This window comes from Phytophthora sojae (assembly GCF_000149755.1).
Source record: "Phytophthora sojae unplaced genomic scaffold PHYSOscaffold_5, whole genome shotgun sequence".
NCBI lineage: Eukaryota > Oomycota > Peronosporomycetes > Peronosporales > Peronosporaceae > Phytophthora > Phytophthora sojae.
In genome coordinates, this window is record NW_009258119.1 from 5383689 (window position 1) to 5407555 (window position 23867).

The 23867-nt window shown below is 54.3% G+C and overlaps 5 protein-coding genes across 5 annotated transcripts; 4 read left to right on the top strand and 1 right to left on the bottom strand.

The window, feature by feature from the left end:
- Nucleotides 1-256: 256 nt before the first annotated feature.
- Nucleotides 257-1487, bottom strand: PHYSODRAFT_508272 (hypothetical protein; the record flags this gene model as incomplete). The annotated part of the gene is made up of 7 exons (XM_009531513.1): nt 257-340; nt 402-536; nt 616-886; nt 954-1030; nt 1094-1149; nt 1222-1291; nt 1362-1487. Coding segments are annotated over 7 exons (819 nt in total), but the record flags the coding sequence as incomplete, so codon positions are not given.
- A 423-nt stretch (nt 1488-1910) lies between these two features.
- On the top strand, nt 1911-2597 carry PHYSODRAFT_334250 (hypothetical protein; the record flags this gene model as incomplete). The annotated part of the gene is made up of 1 exon (XM_009531514.1): nt 1911-2597. One exon carries the CDS (start codon nt 1911-1913, stop codon nt 2595-2597), a length of 687 nt encoding a protein of 228 aa, XP_009529809.1.
- Nucleotides 2598-2898: 301 nt separating this feature from the next.
- On the top strand, nt 2899-3750 carry PHYSODRAFT_508093 (hypothetical protein; the record flags this gene model as incomplete). Its single annotated transcript, XM_009531515.1, has 1 exon — nt 2899-3750. One exon carries the CDS (start codon nt 2899-2901, stop codon nt 3748-3750), a length of 852 nt encoding a protein of 283 aa, XP_009529810.1.
- Nucleotides 3751-3979: 229 nt separating this feature from the next.
- PHYSODRAFT_316164 (hypothetical protein) lies at nt 3980-4556 on the top strand (the record flags this gene model as incomplete). The annotated part of the gene is made up of 2 exons (XM_009531516.1): nt 3980-4392; nt 4469-4556. The coding sequence occupies 2 exons, from the start codon at nt 3980-3982 to the stop codon at nt 4554-4556; spliced, it is 501 nt and encodes a 166-aa protein (XP_009529811.1).
- Nucleotides 4557-10650: 6094 nt separating this feature from the next.
- On the top strand, nt 10651-23793 carry PHYSODRAFT_510095 (hypothetical protein; the record flags this gene model as incomplete). The annotated part of the gene is made up of 2 exons (XM_009531517.1): nt 10651-12318; nt 12508-23793. The coding sequence occupies 2 exons, from the start codon at nt 10651-10653 to the stop codon at nt 23791-23793; spliced, it is 12954 nt and encodes a 4317-aa protein (XP_009529812.1).
- Nucleotides 23794-23867: the final 74 nt, after the last annotated feature.

Below are 23867 nucleotides of genomic sequence, written 5' to 3' on the forward strand. Positions count from 1 at the left end.
CCTCGTGTATTTAACTGTTAAAATAATGCAGCATATGCAGGATAACCGAGAATCCCACATAGAAGCAGAAGATCATGAAGCCGTAGCCTTTGCCGATCTTCTGCGTTTGCTCCAGAATGCGGTTGCTCTGAGCATTGGACATGACGCCACAGTACAGTATATTAGTTGCCTAGGCGTCACTGTGGCCAGATTTTGCATATAAAATCTCACCTGAGTGACGTTCGACTTCGTCTCTTGAGCGTGTTGCTGGATAAGCTCAATATCGTTTTGCTGCTCCATGATTTTGTCCGCAAATTGGCCCATGAGGTTCGAAATCTCGGCCATTTTCGACTCCATTTTCCTGTAGACAAGTACAGACAACACACGATTAGTAAAAACACGTACTCAGATCACATATGCACAGCAACAGCGTACTTGGCGTCCTCTAGGTTTTCTTGGAAGTGGCGATGAAGCATGACGTTCTCGACACGGAAGCGACGGTCTTCCTCTTCCGTGAATTCAAGCGCATCCTTCTGTGAAGCAAACACCGATGCCTGCTGATGAGAGTGGACGAACGCATCAAACTTAGAAGTTAGTTCAATATCCACAACGATATGATATTATAGTAGCGCCCACCTGTGGTTTTGGCACTGATTTCCGCGCTTTGGAGTTATTGCGCTGACGGACTTCCGGTTTCGCTTGCTTCACCGGAGACGATACAGCGAGCGGCGAAGCTGGTCCATTCGTGGACGGCGACTTTGGTGATCGTGGCGACAAAAGCGCCGGAACTTCAGGATTTTTCGGAGAGCTGACAGTAAGTTGCTTCTTCTTGGCTTCCACTTCCCTCATCCGCACAATTTTCTGCTCCAGTGCATCCAGCTCCTGTCTGTCGTCCTCTGGCAGCAACCTTTCACCCCACCAATATAAAGTAAGTTTGTCATGGCAAAACTTTGGACAAGAAGAACAACGCTCACCGTGACGATAGCAGGAACGGCTGCTGGTACCTCTTCTTCTGCATCTGCTTCGCTCCATCCGCAATAGTTTTCAAACGCTACGAAAAAAAATGGTGTCAGCTAGCTCCTTCACTTCACTCACCCACCGCCAAGCACTATACCTCCAGCAAGTAGGCCACCACCTCTCTCTGGTACTCCCCCACACTGGAAACTACAGCTGTATACACGAAAAATAACGTCAAGATCGTCCGCAGCCCAATAAGAGACTGCTTTAACTAAAAAGACTCACCCTGTGCCTCCACCGCCGTCTTGAGATCGTCGATTTTGCTGCTGCAGTTCTTGATGAGCTCCACCAGGTCCTTCAAGTCACCAGCAACAGAGTCAGCATTACCCTGTCCGTATATGATTGTCACCCTTATCAAAACTCACTGCGTCCAGCTCGTCCTTGTCCGCCTCGCTCATGCGGGACCCTTTGGTCCGGACAAAGCGCTTGGGCAGCAGATACTTGGGCTTCACGCGCTGCAGCAGCTTCTCCAGCTCCACTAGGCTGCTTAACTGTATGATAGGAGGATAATAAGGATAATAACAGTAACAATTAGCATATCCATAATAGAAAAAGTGAATTTTAGGATCTAAACGAGCGATTTAACGCGGAATTCTGATGTCTACAGACGCACCAGCTCCGCAGCTTCCACGTAGAAGACGCTAGGTCGGCTGGGGGCAGCGTGGGTCGTCGCTGGGGCCAGCTCCCGGAAGCGCGAGGTCACGTCGACCCGCATCTTGATCGCTTACGTGGCGAAAGTGTAGCAAATGACATGGATTGGCTAAAACGTTTTCATTGTTTAAGCCAATCATATTGTTTTATTTGGAAGATGGCTACAATATGTAAGTTGAAGATGACATCCCACCTCGCTACGTGGTTTACCTCTTTCTATCCAAATTTGGAACGGCGTACATGCGTGCTATCTTGATGGCTGTATGTACAACGATCCGTTTGCTGGTCTCCTCACGCAGAAGAACCGCCACGAGCTGGAAAGTTTCCTGAAGGGGACGGCTGAGCAGGGCGTCCGATGGGAGAATCTGATCGCGATTCGCTCTCGATACGTCGATGACGCACTGGAGCACCGCGGCAGCGGCACCAAGCAAGTTGTGATCCTCGGGGCTGGTTTGGACACTCGCGCGTATCGCTTGTTGTCACTGCGTGCATGCCATGTTTTGGAAATTGAGCGAAATCCCCGGGCATTTGATCATAAAGCCGAAGTATTGCAAGACGCGCCGCTGATGGCACGAAAGCTTGACTGCATCGTTGCCAACCTCGCCGATGATGACTGGGACCACAAGCTGCTCGCTCATGGATTCGACTCAAGCTTGCCTACATTTTGGGCGGATATCGCTGGCCACGCAACCTTTGCTGTCGAGGGCTTTGGTGAAGTTACGATGAAGCACGGCGAAGACGACCCACTACGTGGTGTGCTGCGCGAGATCCCCTGGTGTTTGCAGCTGCAAGCTTCGCTTGGGGAGGAAGGGGTTCATTTTGGTCGCAAGTGGTCACCGTTGTCTTCTTCGGATACCGGCGAGAGCGTTCCAGTTTGGTTTGTCGTCGGCAAGAAGCCCATTCCGACCGAAGCGTGTAAGAAGGACGTGTGCTCTGGTTTGGACTGCTGAACATGCTGAGCTGAAGCGCTGTTCAGCGTGTATGCATAGGCTTGCTAGCAGATAACAATTAATCTAGCATTCCCTTGCAGTCTTTTGGCACCTTCGCCCGACGAATCAACAGCCATCACGTTGGCTGCTCGCAGAAAAAATGTGGGAAAATGCAGTGGGGGAATCTTTGGTTTCTCCAAGCCTCACAACAGATTTTGCTTGCTCGAGCGTAGGCCAAGCAACACCACCGATGGATCCAGCTGTGCCGTCTTCGCTGTTCCAAGTGGACGCTGCATCGGTAGATGATGCTTTCACTGAGTCCATGGGCTTCGTGACGACCTACCTTCGAGCGGTGGAAAGTGCTCGCAACGATTCGATCATCAACGACCCATTTGCCGAGCCGCTTACGCGGAAGCATCAGCCGAAGATCGAGAAATTCCTCAAAGAAGTGTCGAACAAGCTGCAGTCGTTCCCCGACGACTTCATCGCGTTCCGTACGCGTTACCTGGACGAAGCTCTCTATCACCGCGATCCACGGATCCTTCAAGTTGTGATTCTCGGGGCTGGGTTGGATGCTCGCGCGTATCGCCTGGAGTCTCTCCGAGGCTGCCACGTCCTGGAAGTCGACCAAAGCGGTGAATTGTTCGAGCACAAGGCTGAAGTGATGAAGGAGCTACACGCGCCGCTGATGGCCCAAAGCGTCGACTGCATCGTCTCGAATCTAGCCGAGGCGGGTCTGGAGACGAACCTGATGGGGCACGGGTTCAATCCAACCTTGCCAACGTTCTGGGTTATGGAGGGATTGATCCCCTACATCGACCGAGCTGGCGTCGTCGAACTGTTGAAAGCCATCGACTACTTGTCGGCCCCTGGTAGCGAGTTCTGGGCGGACATCGCCGGTCGAATTCTCGTCGACGGTGACGAGTGGGGGGAACGGGCGATGAAGTACGGCGAGGACGACCCGCTGCACGGAGTGTTTAGCGAGATTCCGTGGGAGTTGGAGATGCAGGTGTCCCTGAAAACTTCGGGTGAGCATTTTGGTCGTCACTGGAAGCCGGTGCTCGCACGCAAGAGCAAGCAGGCTGTTCCGTTCTTCTTCATCGTCGGCAAGAAGCCAATCCCCGCTGCGGTGGTGGAGCAGAAGATGAAGCACGGCCTCGACTTTGAAGACTAGCTCGTCTTGGAAGCGCTTTCATTTGGTAACTCTTTCAATCAACGCTTTTCTTGTTAGCCTCCCAACACTCTTAAAGCCTTACGCCTTTAGAGATATAATACTTAAAGTTTTAAGTATCTGTGCCTTCGTCCGAAAGGGACTGATCCATGTGACTACCGATTTGGAGTTGTATTATCACTCTTCGAAAGGCGAAACCCCCCCCAAAAGTGGATGCTCGTAATACGATACGATGGCAAAGCGGCGGAAGCAGGGGCTACGAGCGTCTGCGTATCAATCGGAGCCTGTCGTGGTTCGTGGGTGGGAGTGGGCCCATGCCGCGCTCTGGAATGAAAGCAAGAAATGTAAAGTGCGAATGACCGACACCATTGTATTCCACCGGGACGCTGATAGGGGCGACATCGACTCGTTCTTGTGGCTCTTCACGGGGAAAAGCGGCGCGATTTCACGTAAACGCATGACCAAGGATGGATCACTGCCCGTAGGTAAAATCCGCGACAGATTCTTGCAGCTAGCTGGACGATCAAGCGAAAAGAGGATAAAGTGGGTCGCAGTCGTGAATTTTCTCGATGGCTCACGAAAGTTGGTGGATACTGAGGAGTTTGAAGAGATTCTACAAGCTCTTGATGGTGGAAGGCGGGGCTCGTCTTCGTTGATAAAGAAAATTGAGGGACTCCAAGCTTACATTCCACCTAGCGGAGATCCAGATAGTCATTTTCAGGCCGAGGTTGAAGCTTCGAGCGATGGCGGATCTACTTTACCTGACGTTAAAATTGAGCGATGGGCAGGTTATCTGGACGAGAGGTTGAAAGGTTCGAATGCTCAAGTTTCACTCCCGCTATCGACAGGCGTCAATAAAGATGTGGAGACTGCGGCAGCCACTGTAGTAAGCTTTCTATCCAGGACAGGCGACGCCCAAGTCGTTGCGGCTACGCTGGAGTTTGTCTGCGATGGAAACCAGACGGTTTGGTTGACGCACATTGGGCATGTGGAGCTGCAAACGATTAGCAACGGAGATGCGATTGGATCATCGACGTTGAAGAAGAAATCCGCACTTCCAGACCTACAGACGGCCACTGGTGCTAAAGAAGATAGCTGCGCTGCTAAATGTCGCGGTGAATTTTGTAAGACTTCTTTAGCATCACTCCCGGGGCTGATGAGGTTGCTAAATGCATTGCGGATACAAGACACTGCGAGTTATAGCAACAATCTCGACGGCGTCGATGACCCGGATTTTGCTGTGTTAGAAGATACTGGACAGCGGTTCAAGATGGGCAACAACAACCTACTGCTTGCTCACGCAGAGCTCAATCTTCTGCAAGAGTCTTCTTCACAGCTAGACGAAGCTGCTTTGGGCTTGAAATGGCAAGAAGCTGACAACGTCTTCCGCATGGAGCTTGGTCGCTCTAATCCTACGCAGTTCTACAAACAGGTTCTGGTGTGTGCAAACTGCCGTCGAGTCTACTCGACCATCAACAAAGTTCGAGACATGGGCTTTCAAGGACAGAACAAGTCCGTGGAGGCTGGCTCCAGACCAAACGATGAGCTCGAAAAGGCTGCACAAGATGCTAGTGATCCCTACGACAGAATGTTCCTCGAGGAACTAGCAAAACAATCCGCCGTGATCGATAGTAACAAGCGAAGTTCAAACGGACCCGAGCTCGATGACACCTCGGAGCGACCTACAAGCGGGTCGAGCACTTCACGGGAGCGCTCTGTACTACCTTCTCTACAAGTATCCCATCCAGATTTGAAGCAGAAGAAGAAATCTGGCCACAATACCCACGGATCTGTCATCAGCGATGCTAGAAGCAACCAGCAGTCGACAGCCAATTCCCCCCCTCAACTTCCAATTGACAGTGGACAATTAGCTGATAAGGTGATCACTTTGGAAGCTGAGTTAGCTCAAACAAAGCAGAAATTGGCAGGAGTCGAAGCGCACAGAAACAAACTCGAACAGGAGATTCTACAGACCCGAACGCAATGCACAGCCATGCTCCGAGAGAAAGACGATCAAGCGCGGAAGCAGCTACTCGAGCTGGAGTACAGTTTCCACTCGAAGCAGAGCAAGGTGAAGCAAAGCAGCAGCAGCTCAGCGGAAGAAATCACCCGGCTCATCGAGACCATCGACTCGCTCAACCTCCAGCTGGACCAGGTAATTCGAGACAAGGAGCAAGCCAAGAAACAACTCGTGCAGACGCAACAAGCAGAGCTCAAGAAGTTGCATGAGAAGTATCAGCTGGACATGGAGACGCTGCGTCTTAGCGAACACTCGGCGAAGGAGAAGAGCGAGAGCTTGCAGATGCAAATGCTGACTCTCCAGAGTCAAGCGCAAGTCGCTGCCACTCAAGCGAAAAATGCCAAGGCCGCGCTCGAAGACTTGACCAAGAACAAAGTCGTCGTGCTCGAAGAGAAGAACCAGCGTCTTGAGCGCCAAGTTGCAGCGTTGAAGGTCCAGCAACGGAACCAAGGACACTCGATCAATATGGTCGCGTCGGCTGCTGTAGCTCAGCAGGACGTTGAGGCGATGGAGAAGCATCTCAACAACAAGATTGAGTACCTGAAGGCGCAACTCGCGTCCGAGATGAAGTGCAAAGAGGAACTGGGCAGCCACCTCGCTCAAGTGACCAATGCTATGGAGCAAATGAAGGTCGACAAGCGGCAGGCTCTCGCAGAGCAGGAAGAAGCGTTCAAGAAGCAAATGGAGCGGATTGAGACTGGGTTCTCTCAAGAGAAGGAGCTACTAACAACCCAACAAGCGGCATTGCAGGGCAAACTCGTCACTTTGCAGGCGAACGTGACCGATCTCGTCCAGGAGCTGACGATGTGGAAGAGCAGGGAAGCGAATGCCAAGCTTGCGATGGAGAAAATGGTCGAGGAGAACGTTCGACTCACTCGCCAGCTTGTCGATGCAGAAGGACAGGTTGAAGCTCTACAGGAAGAACGTAAGCAAGACGCAGCCAAGGTCGGGTCGATGAGTGTGATGAACGCCAGCGAGGAGACCAAGCGTGTGCAGATGGAAGCTCTCCTCCGTCGACTTGACAATGAGCGGCAGTATCTCAAGAGTCAGCTTCAAGGCCAGCAAGAGATGAAGGAGAAGAGTCAGAAACAAGTCACGGACCTTCAGTACGAGATTCAGGAGCTGAAGGATGCTATGGAGGAGGCTTTGAGAGCAAGTGAGCTGAAGATTAGCGCGCTGATGACTGAGAAGAAAAACCAAGAGCAGGAGCTGCAAGGAACGATCGAGTGCTTGGAGGAGGGGAAGCTTCTGTTGACTCGGCAACTGAAGGAGGTGCAGACCAAGTTTGCAGAAGCTCGAGAGCAGTCGCTGCTGGAACGTGACGAGATCGACAAGTCAAGGATTGAGGTGAGCGAGATGCGAGCCCAGCTACTAGCAGCAAAAGAAGATAGTCTCAAGGAGCAGACGTACGCGAAGAATGCGAGTGAACGCATGTCCAAGTCACTCGCAGCTGTGAAGAACTCACTGAAGGCGATGGAGGAAGAGAAGAACACGCAAATCAAGCGGCTTGAGGAGGAGAATGCTCAGTATATGGCCAAGTTAGCCGCCACTCAAGGAGAGATGCTCGTACTTGAAGAGAAACTTGAGAAGGAAAAAGCTCGAGCGAAGAAGGAGAAGGCGACGGCTCTACTGGCTTTAGTTCTTGGTGAGAAGGTGGCGCTGTTGCGGCTACGATTGCAATATCGTGCTTTTGCTCAAGCAAAACTGCACGCCAACCTTGTGCGTCTGCAAGTCCAGCAAGAACAGAGGCGAGGAGAGGAGCTGGGGCGGCTTGAAGAGCGGCTGCGCGAGGACTACATGGCGAAATGTGACGAGATGACGCAGACGCTGCACGACGAGCGTTTGGGCGCGATTCGCAGGATGAAGGAAGAGCACGACAAAGATCGAGAAGAGCTCAACGAGTTCTACCAGCAGGAGAAGTCCCAGCTACAGGAAGACCTCGCAGCCATGCATGCCGCACAGCTCCAGCAGTTGAAGGACAAGTTCGAGTCAATCTCCAAGTCCGCCGAGGACGATGCACAGGGCACCATTCAAGCACTTCAAGACGAAAGGGACAAGCTTCAACAGGATAACACGCGACTGACAGAGGAGCTGACAGAACTGACGCAAAAGTGCGAGGTGATGGCGTGCACTTTCGAGGATGAACTGGGTGCGTTACGGGCAGACTGGGAGCACAAACGAGAGAGTTGGAACACGGAACAAGCAGCTCTTCAAGCCGAGATTCGAGCTCAACGAGATCTGTTCGAGGAGCAACTCAGCTCAGAAGCGAGTAAACTAGTACTTGATCACGCTCGGGAATTGGCTTCAATGCAGGTACGCCATGACGAGGAAATGTCCGAGCATACTGCAGAATTGAAGGCCCAAATGGAAATGCTGTCGGAAGAGGTAAAACAGCGAAGTGCAGAGGTTTACTCAGCTGAGCTTGCGGCCGTCACACAGAAGCATCGGATAGAGATGGAGGAGGCGATTCAAGCTGAAACTCAACACTGGCAAAAAGAGATGACTAATCTGCGTGAAGCTCAGGAGAAGGCTCTTCAAGACGCGATTGCAGAAGCTGAGTTAAGGGCGAATGCCGAGTTGGCATCATTGCAGAAAGAGATGAACGAGCGCAAAGGCTCTGCAGTGGTTCAGTGTACTTCCAAGTGGCAACGGGCAATGGAGGAACTGCAGGAACGCCAGGAAGTGGAGAAGAAGATGGCGTATAATGAAGGACAACAGGACCGAGAGAAGGAGTGGCAGCAGGCGGCAGTGCAAATCAAGGAGCGGCAGCGCGAAGAGCTTGATAAGGTGCAGCAAGAAGCGGTGGCTGCGATCCGAGCAGCCGAAGAACGTCACGAGATGCGGTTCCAGGCTCAACTCGCAGAACTCAAGAGCCAACTGGAAGAGCAGCACGCACAAGCTCTCCAAGCTCTAACGGATGAGATAACAACTCGAGAACGAGAACGAGCTCAAGAGCATTTTGATGCCAGTGCTGAGGTGATCGAACAGGAGCTGACCGCCAAATGGACGCAAGAGCTTGAGGACCAGCGAACTCAACTTGAGAGTAAGCTGGCTGAAGATAAAGCTCGGTTGATGACTTCTTTAGTCGAGGATAAAGAAGCAGCACTTCTGCGACTGCAGGAAGATCACGAGAACCAACGTGTGGAGATGGAGAACGCGTGGACTGCCAAACTCGAAGAGCTTGCATCAACTACTGCTAGCGCCACTGAGCGACAACTCGAATCACTACGAGAAGAACTCGACAAAGAACGAGAAGAGTTGACGAAGCAGCTACAGGAGAATTTCTCCAAGCAGTTAGAGGAGCAACTTGGTGAGCAAGAGGCGAGGCTCCTTCGAGAGCAGGAAGACGCGATCGCCCAGGTTCAAGAAGACTCCGAAAAGCTCATCGAGCACGTCGAACGAGCCATGACTGAGCTCAAGAAGCAGAAGGAGCATCTCGAGACCGAACTGAACTCCCTCCGATCCGCCCTCGAAGAAGCTGAAGACGCCCAATTCGACGCTAAAGAGAGTTTCAAGAAGCAGCAGAAGCACGCTGCGTTCCACGTCCTCCACCTCGTCATGCGTGCAATGCGGAGAATCACCGAGGAGACGACGGCAAGCCAAACTTCTCGAGCCGCAATGGAAGATAAATTCCATCGACTCAAAGCAGAGCTCGCCGACGAAAAATCGCAATGGGAAGACCTCATGGCCAAAATTCAGGAAACTTGGGCCCAACTGCAGTCGCAACACGGCGAGATGACGCAAACCTTGACCAACTACAAGCGCGATGAGTTGGTCGCCCACCGCAGCTCGAGCGCCGTGTTGTCCAACGAAATCTCAATTGTCACGAAACAACTCGAAGAAGTTGAAGAGATGAAAGTCACGTTGGAGCGGGGCGTCGAAGCTCTACAGACCGAGGCGCAGACCATCGAAGCTTCACTGCGAGATCTGATGTTGCAGTCCAGTGGCAACAACAGCGGGTCGCTGAATATGGCCGTGGTGGCCAAGAAGCGCCGACTGAACGAGGAGTTCGAGGCGCTTTTGGAGCGCATCGAGAAGAAGAAGGCTGAGATTCGCACTGTGGACCAAACGCTGGCGTCTCTTCGCGCTAGGAGGGAGGAGAAGGAGCAGGAGATGAGGGCCATGGAGCGCAAACTGGTCGAGATCCTAGTGCAGCAGCAGAAGCAAATGCTGCTGCTGGTCTCGGCGGTGCGGGAGGTGGCGCTGCCGACCATGGCCGGCTGAAAGATTGCTTGGTGCTTATTCTACTTCGAGGACAGTATTTATCACAGAACCAGGTGTGTTTTATTCCGCGTTTTGTTGTTACTTGTTGGTAGCCTTCTCCTCTTCCAGGCGCTTGCGAGCTTCCGTCTCCACCAGCGCGTGCACCTGAAAATGCCAAAAAGAGGTGAGACTGATTGATACAAGGTATAGGTACTTGCAGTGTAGTACGCACCCGACGCTCCTCCATGTATTTGCTCTGCAGGTAGAAGCCGTAGTAGGCGCCCGCCAGGCCTCCGCAAAGCGCGAAGATGGCGCGGCCAGTGGAGCTTCCGCCGCCGACGTTCACGCCGCCGCGAGGACCGCCCGCCATCATGCCTGGTGCGCCGCTCATTGCAAACGAATATGTGGTGTGGCGCACATTTTGCATTTTAAATATGTAGTGTGCTCCACACCAAATATTCTTTAGTGCTCGCGTTGTTGCTGAAGGCTCTCGTTGCGGTTCTTCGCTACGATCAATACACATTGATACACACCGACACTCACCGCAATGTCTTTTTCCTTTATATCAATGCTATACACTGGGCCACTTCAACTTGCAGATGAAACGGCGCTGTTAGACACGGAGGGGCGCCGACTGCGACGCTTTAGTGCCCGAGCAACCACTTGCCATCATCTCCAGCATGGCGCAGTCGCGTCCCGGCGCGTCGCTCAATGATCTGGAGCTCACTGAAGACGAGGGGCAAATCCCATCAACGCCGCAGTCGAATGGACCCGGCTCGCTGACTCCGGAGCAGCAGCTTCTGGCTCGCTTCAGGCTGCACAAGCAGCACCGGAAGGAGAAGGAGCGGCGACTGCTGCAGACGCGACTCGCTGCGGCGTCTCGCGCCAGTCGCAGCGCAGCAGCTGCAGCAGCGGCGGCAGGAGCCCCCAGATCGCCTTCTAGCAGAAAGCAGAAGCCGCCCAAGCCAGGCGCCGTGGACCTCACGCGCGTGGACCATAACAACCACCCGCACCGCTGGAAGTCGGCGGAGGAGCTGCTCCAGGAGCAGGAGAGGAGGGCGCAACAGCACCAGCTTACAGCTGCAGCCCCCGTGCGGCCGTATCCCGGCAGGTTACGAGGCCAAGCTCTAGAGGAGGTTCCGAGACAGACCGCAGCTCCAGCTGCGAAAGGAGAGAGCGCTGACACTGCAAGAGAAGACGAAGGCATTCTGCAGCTGGACCAGTCGCAGTTCCCGCTGCATCTGTTCGACAGCGACGAGTTCGAAGCCCATACGCCCCAAGAGTGGCTCGAGAAGGAGCGAGTCGGCGCGTCGCCCTACTTCTTCCAAGGCGAGTGGAGATGGCGGAGCTGTGCGGTGCTGAGCTACGACACGGCTAAAGCCCAGTACTTGGTGCAGTTCCAGGGCTCGGACAGACAGAAGTGGGTCAGGAGGATCAACCTCCGCTTCGAGAGCGAGTCCCCAGTCACGTTCGAGCGCCGTGTGGCGGCTGCGAGAGAGCGACGCGAACAGGTCAAGGCCATGCTGAGGTTCGACGACTTCTTGGCGCGGCAGGATGCGTCGCAGCTCCGAGCGATGGGTAGACTAACACTGGAGCGAGTTCACGCGCGAGTGGTTGCGGGTTTACCCGAGCGCGTGGCGCTGCTGGACTCGCAGCCTGCTGCGTTCCTGCTGCGCCAGCTCACGGACACTGCGATTCAAGAGTACATGCGCAGCATGAAGAAGGCCGCGCTGTTGAAGCAGCTACGCAATGACCCCGAATTGCAAGTGCGTTTCCAAGGCCTTGACCTTATTCCTGGACCAACGAAGCCCGGAGCGATCACGTATGGCAAAGTGGAGATCCCCGAGCACGACTTTGAGAGAAATCGGCGGCGTGTCAGCACCGTATCGTACACGAGCTCACCCCAGCTGCTTGCCGTCCTGAGGCGAATGTATGCGGGCTGGGAGAAAACGTTCCAGAAGCTGCTGCTGGTTCAGGTCGACAAGAGCCTCGCTACTACGGCCAGCACGGAAAATCATCGAGAAGGCGTCAGTGTTGCTGCGAATGGAGCAGGTGCATCCCCAACGACGACGACTTTGGCGTCGCAGATGCCGTTCCGTGTACTGGACTTTCAGGCGCTGCAGGCGTCGCACGCGAATAAAGTAGCAGAGATTTTGCTTGTGGATTGGCGGCGCGCACTTGTGGAGAACGTGATCGACAACTTGCAGGACCATTTCGACTTGTTCCTTTCGGACCGCGTGGCGTACGATGCCAGTCGACTCAAGAGAGTGTTGACGGGGTTGGAGTTACGCTTGGCCGCTCAGCTGCGTGAAGTTGTTCATCGCTCGGTAGACGAGTGGGTGCGCTTTGTGCGGCACCACGCAGAGCGCGGCAGTCTCGTGACGACGAGGCCTGGGACTTCGATGAAACCAGATGACGCTCAAGGCGACGTCGCTGCTAGTTCTCGTACTAATGGAGGAGATGGCAATGATGAAGAAGAGGAAGACGCCCCCGTTCGTCCATCTCGCAAGCGCTTTACACAAATGCTAGACCAAAAGGCGATTCGAGCTCCACACAGCTCACTGTTCAGTGTCCAGCTTGGTTTCGTGAACGACGAAGTGGTTGTGGAGCCGTCAACGCAGGAAGTGACGGCAGTTCTGTTGGAACCATTGGACGCAATAGTGTCCGCAGTGCAGGAGATCGACAGACTGGACTGTGACATCATGGGCTTGTTGTCTCTCGACCGCCGGCCTCTGCTCGATTTTGCTGTTGGACATGAACATGAATCCGAGAGGCAAAAGGCCAGTCGTCGGGCGGTAGTAGCCGAGTGTTTGGATGCGCTCCAGGCTGCTAAAGTGGAAGTCCGTGACAGTGTTGATCACGCTATGCAGGCAGCACACGCGCTAGCAGCACGGTTCGCTGCGTACACAGACTTCGTACACTTTGATGCCACAGCATTCATCGCTGAGCTTCAGCCTCTTCAACTGCAGGAACAGCAGCTACTGAAGGAAGGCAAAACACCACCGACGGCAGATGAGCAGGCATACCTGCCGCAATTATGCGCACAGATTCGGAGATTTCACGAGCTGGCGTTCTGCGTGGACGTCATCGCCTTCGACTTTGTCGCGCTCCCGCTCGTGTGCGTCCATACCAGTGCGCTCAAGAAGCAGCTTCGCACTCGATCGCTAGAGTTGCGTGACACATTAATCTCGAGCTTAGTGCGCGATGCGCGGGCCCAAAACCTCGCCATCACTGCACGGTACGCCGCTATCCTAGCGCGTATCAACGAGAAACCAACCAACGAAGCGCAACTTGCGAAGTTGAAGCAGTTCGTAGGCGAAAGCAAGGCGGTGATTGCAGGCATCCAGCGTGAGGTGGCTGCCATTCACATACGACTCGACGCATTGAACGAATTCTCCCACAAGCTCTCCGCTGAGGACTTTACATTAGCACACTCGACGAAGGAGTGGCCGTTGAAGGTGGCGCACGCGGCGGATTCATGTGACTCAGCTCTAGAAGAGGACAAGGTGCGCATGATGGACAGGCTTGCGCTCGAGAAGGAAGCGTTCGAGCTGGATTTGGAGCACTTTGAGGGCGATGTGCAGGCGTTCACACGATACGGTGAAGTGGAGCACACGGATAAATATGTGGAGCTAGCTATCACGCTTTACGACGCACTCCAAGACGCGCGTGCGAAGGCGCTAGACTTTAACGCCCGTGAAGCCGTGTTTGGCTTCCCGCCTACAGAGTACACGCCACTGTTGGGCAAGTTAGAGAGCGATTTCGCCCCGTACTATAAACTCTGGACCATGAGCTCTGAATTCCATGCGAGTCGCCAGGCTTGGCTCAACGGACCGTTCCTAGAGTTAAAAGGAGGCACAATCGAAGGGCTTGTGACCGAATGGTGGAAAGCTTCGTACAAGTTGAGCAAGTCCCTGGTAGACGATGCCCCCGGATCAGCTGAAGTCGCGCTCATACTTCGAGAACGTACGGAGGAGTTCAAAGCCTATCTGCCAGTGATCCAGTCGTTAGCAAGTCCCGCACTACAAGAGCGACATTGGGAGAAGCTTCGACACACCATTGGCTTTGAGGAATCGGAGGAGGAACTGACGCTCCAGCTTCTGCTCGATCGTGGTATCACGCAACACCTGGAGACCATTCAGGAGATTGGTACCTTCGCTGAGAAGGAGTACTCGCTGCAAAAGAATCTCAGCGCAATGATAGGCGAGTGGGAGAAAGTGGAGTTCCAGACTGCGCCATACCGTGAGACTGGAACGTATCTACTGCGAAGTACGGACGATATCGTGGCTCTGCTTGATGATCACCTAGTGAAGACGCAGACTATGCGCGGCTCGCCGTATATCAAAAGTATCGAGAAGGACTGCAAGGCTTGGGAGAAGAAGCTGCAGTATTCGCAGCAATTGCTCGATGAATGGATGGCCTGCCAACGCACATGGCTGTACCTCGAAGCCATCTTCAGCTCGGAGGACATTATGCGCCAGATGCCTACGGAGGCTCGTCGCTTTGCGAGTGTTGACGCGCTGTGGCGTAAGACGATGGAAGACACCGTAGCCGACCCGACATTCCTCACAGTCATTGCGATGGACAAGCTGCTGGCCAAGTTCCAGCGTGCAAACGAGAAGCTGGACGAGATCCAGAAGGGATTGAACGACTACCTGGAGATGAAGCGTCTGCATTTCCCTCGATTCTTCTTCCTCTCAAACGACGAACTGCTCGAAATTCTCTCGCAAACGAAGGAGCCGCGTGCTGTGCAGCCCCATTTGGGCAAATGCTTCGAAGGTGTCTTCAACGTGACATTCCAGGACGGGCCTCCTCTGATGATCACTGAAATGCGCTCGGCAGAAGGCGAAGTCGTGCCCCTGCGACTACCTGTGAGCCCTGAGAGCAACAAAAACAAAGGCAACGTTGAGATGTGGTTGCTCGAGGTGGAGCAGAGTCAATGGGATAGCGTACGTGACCAAACGGAGCGCTCCATGGCCGCTTACCCGCTCGAGGATCGAGAGACGTGGATGCTCAAGTGGCCTGCGCAAGTTGTCTTGGCTGTCTCGCAGGTGTACTGGACACAGGATGTGACCCGCGCACTGAATCTTGGCGACGGCGCGAACGGAATCAAAGCGTACGTTGAGGTGCTGAACTCGCAGTTGGACAAGATTGTGATGCTTGTGCGTGGTAATTTGACCAAGCTCGAGCGCACTACAATCGGTGCCTTGGTGGTTATCGATGTCCACGCGCGCGACACGATTTCCCACATGATTGAGAAGGACGTGGAGAGCGATCAGGACTTCGAGTGGATCTCGCAGCTTCGCTACTACTGGGCTGAAGGTGTAAAGTCTGCCGGGGTCTTTGATCTACAAGCTCGTATCGTGAATGCTCGCGTTCGATACGGATACGAGTACCTCGGCAACACCATGCGGCTAGTGATCACTCCACTGACGGATAGATGCTACCGTACGATGATGGGAGCTGTCGACTTGATGTACGGTGGAGCTCCGGAAGGCCCCGCTGGTACTGGCAAGACCGAGACGGTGAAAGATCTGAGTAAGGCCATCGCCATTCAATGTGTCGTGTTCAACTGCTCCGATGGCCTCGACTACCTGGCTATGGCGAAGTTTTTCAAGGGTTTGGCTGGTTGCGGCTCCTGGTGCTGCTTCGATGAGTTCAATCGTATCAACATTGAAGTGCTGTCCGTCATTGCTCAGCAGATCCTGACAATCAACGAAGGCAAGAAGGCTGGCGTGGACAAGTTCCTGTTTGAAGGAACGTTCATCAAACTGAATGCGAGTGCTAACGTCTTTATCACCATGAATCCCGGTTACGCTGGTCGTGCGGAGCTGCCGGACAACCTCAAAGCATTGTTCCGCCCGTGTGCTATGATGGTGCCCGACTACGCGCTGATCTCTGAAATTCGACTGTACTCCTTTGGGTTTGCACAAGCTCGTAGCAACGCTCGAAAACTCACGCAGGTGCTGCAGTTGGCCTCAGAGCAGCTATCGTCACAGAAGCACTACGACTACGGTATGCGTGCTGTCAACTCGATCCTCGTGGCCACCGGAGCCTTGCGTCAACAACTGGGCAACGACCCGTTCTGGACGGAGGACAAGATTGTGCTGCGGTCTGTGCAAGATGTCAACCTGCCGAAGTTCACATCTGATGACTTGCCCCTATTTCGTGGTATCACCTCGGATTTATTCCCCGACGTGCTGCTTCCGCTTCCGGACCACGGTGCACTTCTTCGCCATATCGACGAGACTTGTGTGCGTGGAATATCTATCGTTCCCGACGTTAACATTCCACTTGAGTGCAAGCCCGAATTCAAGATGAAAGTGGTGCAGTTTTACGAGACTGTGCAAGTGCGTCACGGCCTGATGATCGTCGGTACAACTGGCTCAGGCAAGACGTGCGTCGTCCACTCCCTCGCAACGGCCATGACCTCATGCTACATCGAAGAAATCGAGCTGCAGGAAGAGAACGGCACCAAGGGAGCCCCCACGTTACAACAGCGCGTGAACATCCACACGATGAACCCGAAGGCTATCACAAGCGGCCAGCTGTACGGAAACTTCGACGAGAACACGCACGAGTGGTCTGATGGTGTACTGGCATGCACGTATCGTAATTGCGCGCGTGACACAAGTCCAGAGTTGCAGTGGGTAATGTTTGACGGCCCTGTGGATGCTGTGTGGATTGAGAATATGAACACCGTGCTCGATGACAACAAGAAGCTCTGCCTCATGAGCGGTGAGATTGTCAAAATGACGGATCGGATGAGAATGGTCTTCGAAACGGAGGATTTGGAAGAGGCTTCTCCTGCGACAGTCTCGCGCGTCGGAATGGTCTTCTTGGAGGCAAAGGTGCTGGGCTGGGAGGTGCTCGTGCGAACGTGGCTGAATACGCGGCTGCCTGTTGCGTTTGCCTCTCACGTGGAGTATCTCGAAGAATCATTCCGCTGGATTGTGCCGCCAATGCTTTACTTTGTCGATAAGCACTGCACAGTGCCCACCCCCGTGACGTTCCTGGAGCATGCTGCGTCATTGCTGAGACTCTTCGAGTGTGCTCTACGTGATGGCTTTCCTGACCCTCCAGCTGATGGTACGACGCCAGCGGCAGCTTCATCTTCCGTACCGACTGGTGTAGACTCACAACGCATTCTGGAATGTGTGCTCGTCAAGGCGGTCATCTGGTCTATTGGTGCTTGCATTGACACCAAGTCGCGCCGCATTTTCGACAGATATCTACGCGACTTCCTCTCGACTGAGCTCGCAGTGGCTGTGGTCACGGCTGATATGCACCTGCAGGACGGTGAGGAAGGAGTCGATGATGAACTAGGAGTACCTCCTTCACCATCACTGCTTTACTTCAAGGACTTCGTGGCGAAATCTCCGTCGTACGTGCTCCTACCTGACCGCGCGGCTTTACTTGCTATTCCAGAAGAGGGGCTCGTCTACGATTATCGCTTTGATACTCGTCGCAGTGTCTGGGTCAATTGGATGGAGGCGTCAGGAGGCGGTGCATTCGTGATCCCGCGCGACGCCCAATTCACTCAAGTGCTAGTGCCCACAATCGACTCGGAACGGAACGCGTGGTTGTTGGACACACTCATCCGCCATCACTTCCACGTGCTGTGCACGGGTGATACTGGTACGGGCAAGTCTGTCTCGATCAAAAAGAAGTTGCTCAGTGGACTGAATGATCCACCGGGGGCAAGCGATTCGCCACCCAAGTTCGCTCCGTCAATATTCCTCAACTTCTCAGCGCAGACGAGTGCCAACCAGACACAAGATCTAATTGAAGCCAAGCTAGACAAGCGTCGTAAGGGCGTACTAGGTCCTCCACTCGGACAGAGTTGTGTGATTTTCGTGGACGATCTCAACATGCCAGCAAAAGAAACCTATGGTGCCCAGCCGCCGATCGAGCTGCTTCGCCAATGGATGGGCCACGGCGGCTGGTACAATCGCAAGGACAATTCATTCACGCAGTTGGTGGATATCCAATTCATTGCGGCGATGGGGCCTCCTGGCGGTGGCCGAACTCGTATCACGCAGCGCTACGTTCGGTACTTCAACCTCATTAACTTCGTGCCGTTCGACAACGACTCGCTCCGAGCAATTTTCACGAGGATTACAGACTGGTTCTTGCTTAACTTCCCACAGGCTGTGAAACAGCTCGGCGGGGCCGTTGTTAGTGCTACCATTGATATCTACAACACCATTTCCCAGGCTCTACTGCCCACGCCGGCCAAGTCGCACTACACTTTCAATTTGCGCGATCTGTCCAAGGTGTTCCAGGGCGTTGCGCAGGCGTCAAGTGACACCATCAAAGACGGGAAGGACTTTGTGCGTCTGTGGAGTCACGAATGCCTGCGTGTCTTCTCTGACCGACTCATTGATGATAAAGATCGCGCGTGGTTCGCCGACATTCTGTCCAAGACTGTGAAGCTGCACTTCGACCTGCAATACGCTTCGACAGACGTGAGAGGGCCGAACGCCACGCTCATCTATGGCAACTTTGGTGGTGCAGGCGATAGCAAGAATGGCAGCAAGAATTACGCAGAGCTTCGTGACCGCGAGAAGCTACAGAACGCCATGCAGGTGTTCCTCGAAGACTACAACAACATGAGTGCAGCTCCCATGCGTCTGGTACTATTTCAGAATGCTATCGAGCACGTGGCGCGCATCTCGCGTGTGATTCACCAACCCTTGGGGAATGCTCTTCTTGTGGGCGTCGGTGGCAGTGGACGCAAGAGTCTTACGACGTTGGCTGTGTTCATGGCCGAGTATAAACTCTTCCAGATCGAGATCTCCAAGTCATACTCGCGGACGGAGTGGCGTAACGACATCAAGAAGGTGCTGCAACTGAGTGGGCTCAACAACCAGCCCACAGTCTTCCTGTTTTCGGACACGCAGATCGTGGAGGAGGCGTATCTCGAGGACATCAATGGGCTATTGAACACCGGAGAGGTGGCCAACCTCTGGGCCAACGATGAGCTAGTGCAGATGAATGAGGCGCTGGAGCCCGCAGCCACAGCTTCGGGCGTCAACGCCGGCAACAGTGCAGAGCTGTACAACTTTTTCGTGGGACGCTGCCGAACCAATCTACACATTGTGCTGGCGCTGTCGCCTATCGGTGAAGCGTTCCGTCGGCGACTGCGAATGTTCCCGTCGCTGGTAAACTGCTGCACTATCGATTGGTTTGCCGAGTGGCCGGACGAAGCTCTTCGCTCCGTGGCTGACTATTTCTTGGTGGATATCGAGCTGCCAGCTCAAGTCAAGGTTGGTATCGTGGACGTGTGTGTTGGAATGCAAGAAAGTGTGAGCGCGCTTACGCGTGACTTCTTGCAATCGCTGCGGCGATATTACTACGTCACCCCGACGTCCTACCTCGAGTTGCTCAACACTTTCAAGAAATTGCTGAACAACAAACGTGTGGAGGTCATGACCATGAAGCAGCGGTATGACAACGGACTCACGAAGCTCATGGAGACGGCCGAGCAGGTGGAGAAGATGCAGGTTGAGCTGGAGGCTCTACAGCCACTGCTGAAGGTGGCTACTATCGAGACAGATGCGCTGCTGGAGACGATCTCGCGTGAGCAGAAGGAGGCAAACGCGACGAAAGATATTGTTGGTGCTGAGGAGAAGCTGTGTAATGAGCAAGCAGCCGACGCCAATGCGATCAAGGAGAGTTGTGAGGCGGAATTGGCAGAGGCCATCCCAGCCCTGGAGAATGCAGTCAAAGCTCTGCAGACACTCACGAAGGGTGACATCACGGAGATCAAGGCCATGAAGAAGCCACCTGACGGAGTCAAGCTCGTGATGGAAGCTGTGTGTATTATGATGCGCGTACCGCCCGTGAAGGTCAAGGACCCCGCGGGAGGCACCAAGAAGGTAGACGACTACTGGGGACCCGCACAGAAGACACTGCTTGGAGACACGCGATTCCTGCAGAATTTGCTGGAGTACGACAAGGATAACATCCCAGTGGAGGCCATGGACAAGGTGCGTCCGTATGCTGCGAACCCGGACTTCCAGGCCGACAAGATTCGCAAGGCTTCTGTAGCAGCTTCAGGTCTGTGCAGTTGGGTGCACGCTATGGTGGTGTACGATAGAGTGGCGAAGGTGGTCGCGCCCAAACGTGAAGCACTGAAGGCTGCTACGTTGGCTCTGGACAAGGCGCAGAGTGAGCTCAAGGTCAAGCAAGACGCACTTCAGGTGGTGCTCGACAAGGTGGCGCGGCTTGAAGAGGACCTCGCTGCTGCGTATAAGAAGAAGAGCGACCTGGAGTTCCAGGTGGATGACTGCTCCAAGAAACTGACCCGAGCTACTCAGCTTATCGGTGGCCTCGGAGGTGAGAAAGCTCGATGGAGTGATATGTCGGCGCAACTGCAGGTTGTGTACGACAACGTTGTAGGCGATATTATGCTGGCATCCGGTGTGATCGCGTACCTCGGTGCGTTCACCAGTATCTACCGCGAGCGCGCTGTTGATCTGTGGTGTACCGAGCTCACGAAGCAAGCCATCACGTGTTCAAAGACATTCACACTCACAGAGACACTGGGCGAAGCTGTGCAGATTCGTGCGTGGACGATCGCAAAGCTGCCTAACGACTCGTTTTCGATCGACAACGCCATCATGTTGCAGCGCAGCAATCGCTGGCCGTTGATGATCGACCCTCAGGGCCAGGCGAACCGGTGGGTGAAGAATATGGAGGAGAGTAACAACCTCAAGGTGGTGAAACAATCGCAAGCTGGCTTTGTGCGCATGCTGGAGAACTCGATTATGATCGGCGCTGCTGTGCTCATCGAAAACATGCCGGAAGAGATTGATCCGATGCTGGAGCCCATTCTTCTGAAACAGGTAGTGAAGACTGGCGGCGTGGCCACGATTCGTCTGGGCGACAACACGGTTGAGTACGACCCCAACTTCCGCCTCTACATGACGACAAAGCTGCGCAATCCTCACTACCCACCGGAGACCTGTGTGAAGGTCAACTTGTTGAACTTCATGGCCACTGAAGAGGGCTTACAGGATCAGATGCTGGGTATTGTGGTTGCCAAGGAGGAACCCGTATTAGAGCAGCAACGAGAGAAGCTGGTGCTCGAAGATGCGGCGAACAAGAAGACTCTGAAGGAGATCGAAGACCAGATTCTGTATCTACTGCAGACTGCCAAGGGCAATATTCTGGACGATGAACGGTTGATCGAAACCCTCGGTGCGTCGAAGATCACGGCCAACAAAATTGAGGAGAAGGTGCGGGAGGCTGCAGTGACGCAGCAGATGATCGCCGAGAAGCGCCAAGGCTACTTGCCTGTCGCCTTCCGGGCCTCTCAGCTCTTCTTCTGTATCGCGGACCTTACAGTCATCGACCCCATGTACCAGTACGCGCTCGAGTGGTTCATTAACCTCTTCGTGTTCTCAATCAGTCGGGCAGAGAGCTCCTCGGTGCTGGCGACGAGGCTTGACAATCTGAACGACGCCTTCACGTTCATTTTGTACCAAAATGTGTGTCGGTCTCTCTTCGAGAAGGACAAACTACTGTTTGCCTTCTTGCTGGCGATCAAAATCCTGGTGGGGAACGGAACAATCGACGGTGGGGAACTCCGCTACTTCTTCACAGGAAATACACAGATGGACGTACAGAAACCGAAGCCCGCAGGATCCGAAGGATGGCTGAATGACAAGACGTGGGCCAACATCGTCGGCTTGGACGCTCTGCCGTCCTTCATAGAATTCAGTGATGCGTTTGCGACGGAGCTAAGTCTGTGGGAGGTGTCATACAACTCGACTGACCCAGCCGAGACTCTGACGAACATCTCGGCTCTTGCCACGCTGGACGCGTTTCAGCGCATCATCGTATTGCGTTGCTTGAGACCAGACAAGGTGATCCCCGCTGTCATGTCCTTCGTGGCGACGCAGATGGGCCAGCGCTTCATCGACCCGCAGCCGTTCGATCTCAAAGCTGGATTCGACGACTCGAATTGCTCGACACCGCTGATCTTTGTGTTAACTCCGGGTGCCGATCCAATGTCCGAGCTTCTCAAGTTGGCGGCAGAGCTGGGATTCAACAAGAAGTTCGTGGCGATCTCGTTAGGTCAAGGACAGGGTCCACTAGCAGAGAACGCTATCGCGGAGGCAATCGACAACGGGACCTGGGTGTGTCTACAGAACTGCCACTTGTCTGTGAGTTGGCTGCCGACACTAGAGAAGATCTGCGAGGAGATTACACCTGACCGGGTGCACGCGAGCTTTCGGCTGTGGTTGACGAGCGAGCCTACTCGAGCCTTTCCGTCTTACATTCTTCAGCATGGCGTGAAAATGACCAACGAACCGCCCAAGGGAATGCGCGCGAACCTGAAGGGATCGTACTTGACGATCGATGAAGGGTGGGTTGCCAGTTGTCGAAGACCCCGTGAATTCAAGAAGCTGCTCTTCGGGCTCTGCTTTTTCCACGCTGTGGTGCGTGAACGGACCAAGTTTGGGCCATTAGGCTGGAACATCAGCTACGTGTTTTCATCCTCGGATTTAGCCATCTCGAAAGACCAACTCAAGATCTCTCTGGACGACTTGCAGCCGGATGACCCGATCCCGTACGCTGCCTTGGCGTATCTCGCCGGCGAGTGCAACTACGGCGGTCGAGTGACGGACGACAAGGATCGGCGATGCCTTATCACGATCCTCTCGGACTTTTACACCCGCGATATTCTGTCGGACAGCTACACTTTCTCGCCCTCGGGGTTATACTACGCGCCGTCCGCCGACGGCTCCCTGTCGGTGTTCCTGAACTATATCGATCAGCTACCCATGAACGAAGGTCCAGAGGTCTTCGGGCTGCACGACAACGCCAACATCTCGACTGCCATCGCCGAGACGAACTTGCTGCTGGAATCGGCTTTATCGCTGCAGCCGCGAGGCGCATCTGGAGGCGGCGGGGGCGCAGTCAAGTCTTGGGATGAGGTGCTGGACGAAACAGCTCGGGATATTGCGGCCAAGCTGCCGCCACTGTATGACCTCGAGAAGGCCGAGCTGGCGTTTCCTGTCTCGTACTCTGAGTCGATGAACACCGTCCTGACGCAGGAGCTGGGGCGATTCAATCGGCTGCTCGCGCTACTGCAGATCTCACTTGTGGAGATCCAGAAGGCCATCAAGGGACTCGTGGTCATGTCTGCAGAGCTGGAAGCCATGGGCAACAGCATGGTGAATGGCCACGTGCCAGCACGGTGGTCGGCTGTGGCGTACCCTTCTCTCAAGCCACTCGGTAGCTGGGTCACGGACTTCCTGGCGCGTCTAGCGTTCTTGCAGAACTGGCTGACGCGCGGCGCAGCGCCGCCGGTGTATTGGATTTCGGGCTTCTTCTTCACGCAAGCTTTCATCACGGGAACGCAGCAGAACTACGCACGTAAGCACAAGCTACCGATCGATCAGGTGGGCTACGACATGGTGGTGCTGGCCCAACCTGCTTCAGAGCTCACAACACCAGCGGAAGATGGTGCGTATGTCGATGGTCTCTTCTTGGAAGGTGCGCGGTGGGACGCCACCACTCACACCCTGGCCGAATCCAAGCCGCGCGAGCTCTACGTGCCGTTGCCGGTGCTGCACTTACTGCCCAAGGCACGTGATCAAATCGAGCCGATCGAGGATACCGACCCCAAGGGCACAGCGCACGTGTATCTCTGCCCAGTATACAAGACATCCAAGCGACAGGGAACGCTTTCGACTACTGGTCACTCGACAAACTTTGTCATGTCCGTTCGCCTGCCCATGAGTGCACAGCACCGACAGAAGCACTGGATCCGACGCGGTGTGGCGCTGCTCACTCAACTCGATACGTGAGCCAGCTGCAGCTTCCCCACTAGAAACCCACAGCTTAAGTTGCCATTGTATATTATCCCAAATAGCACCTGCTC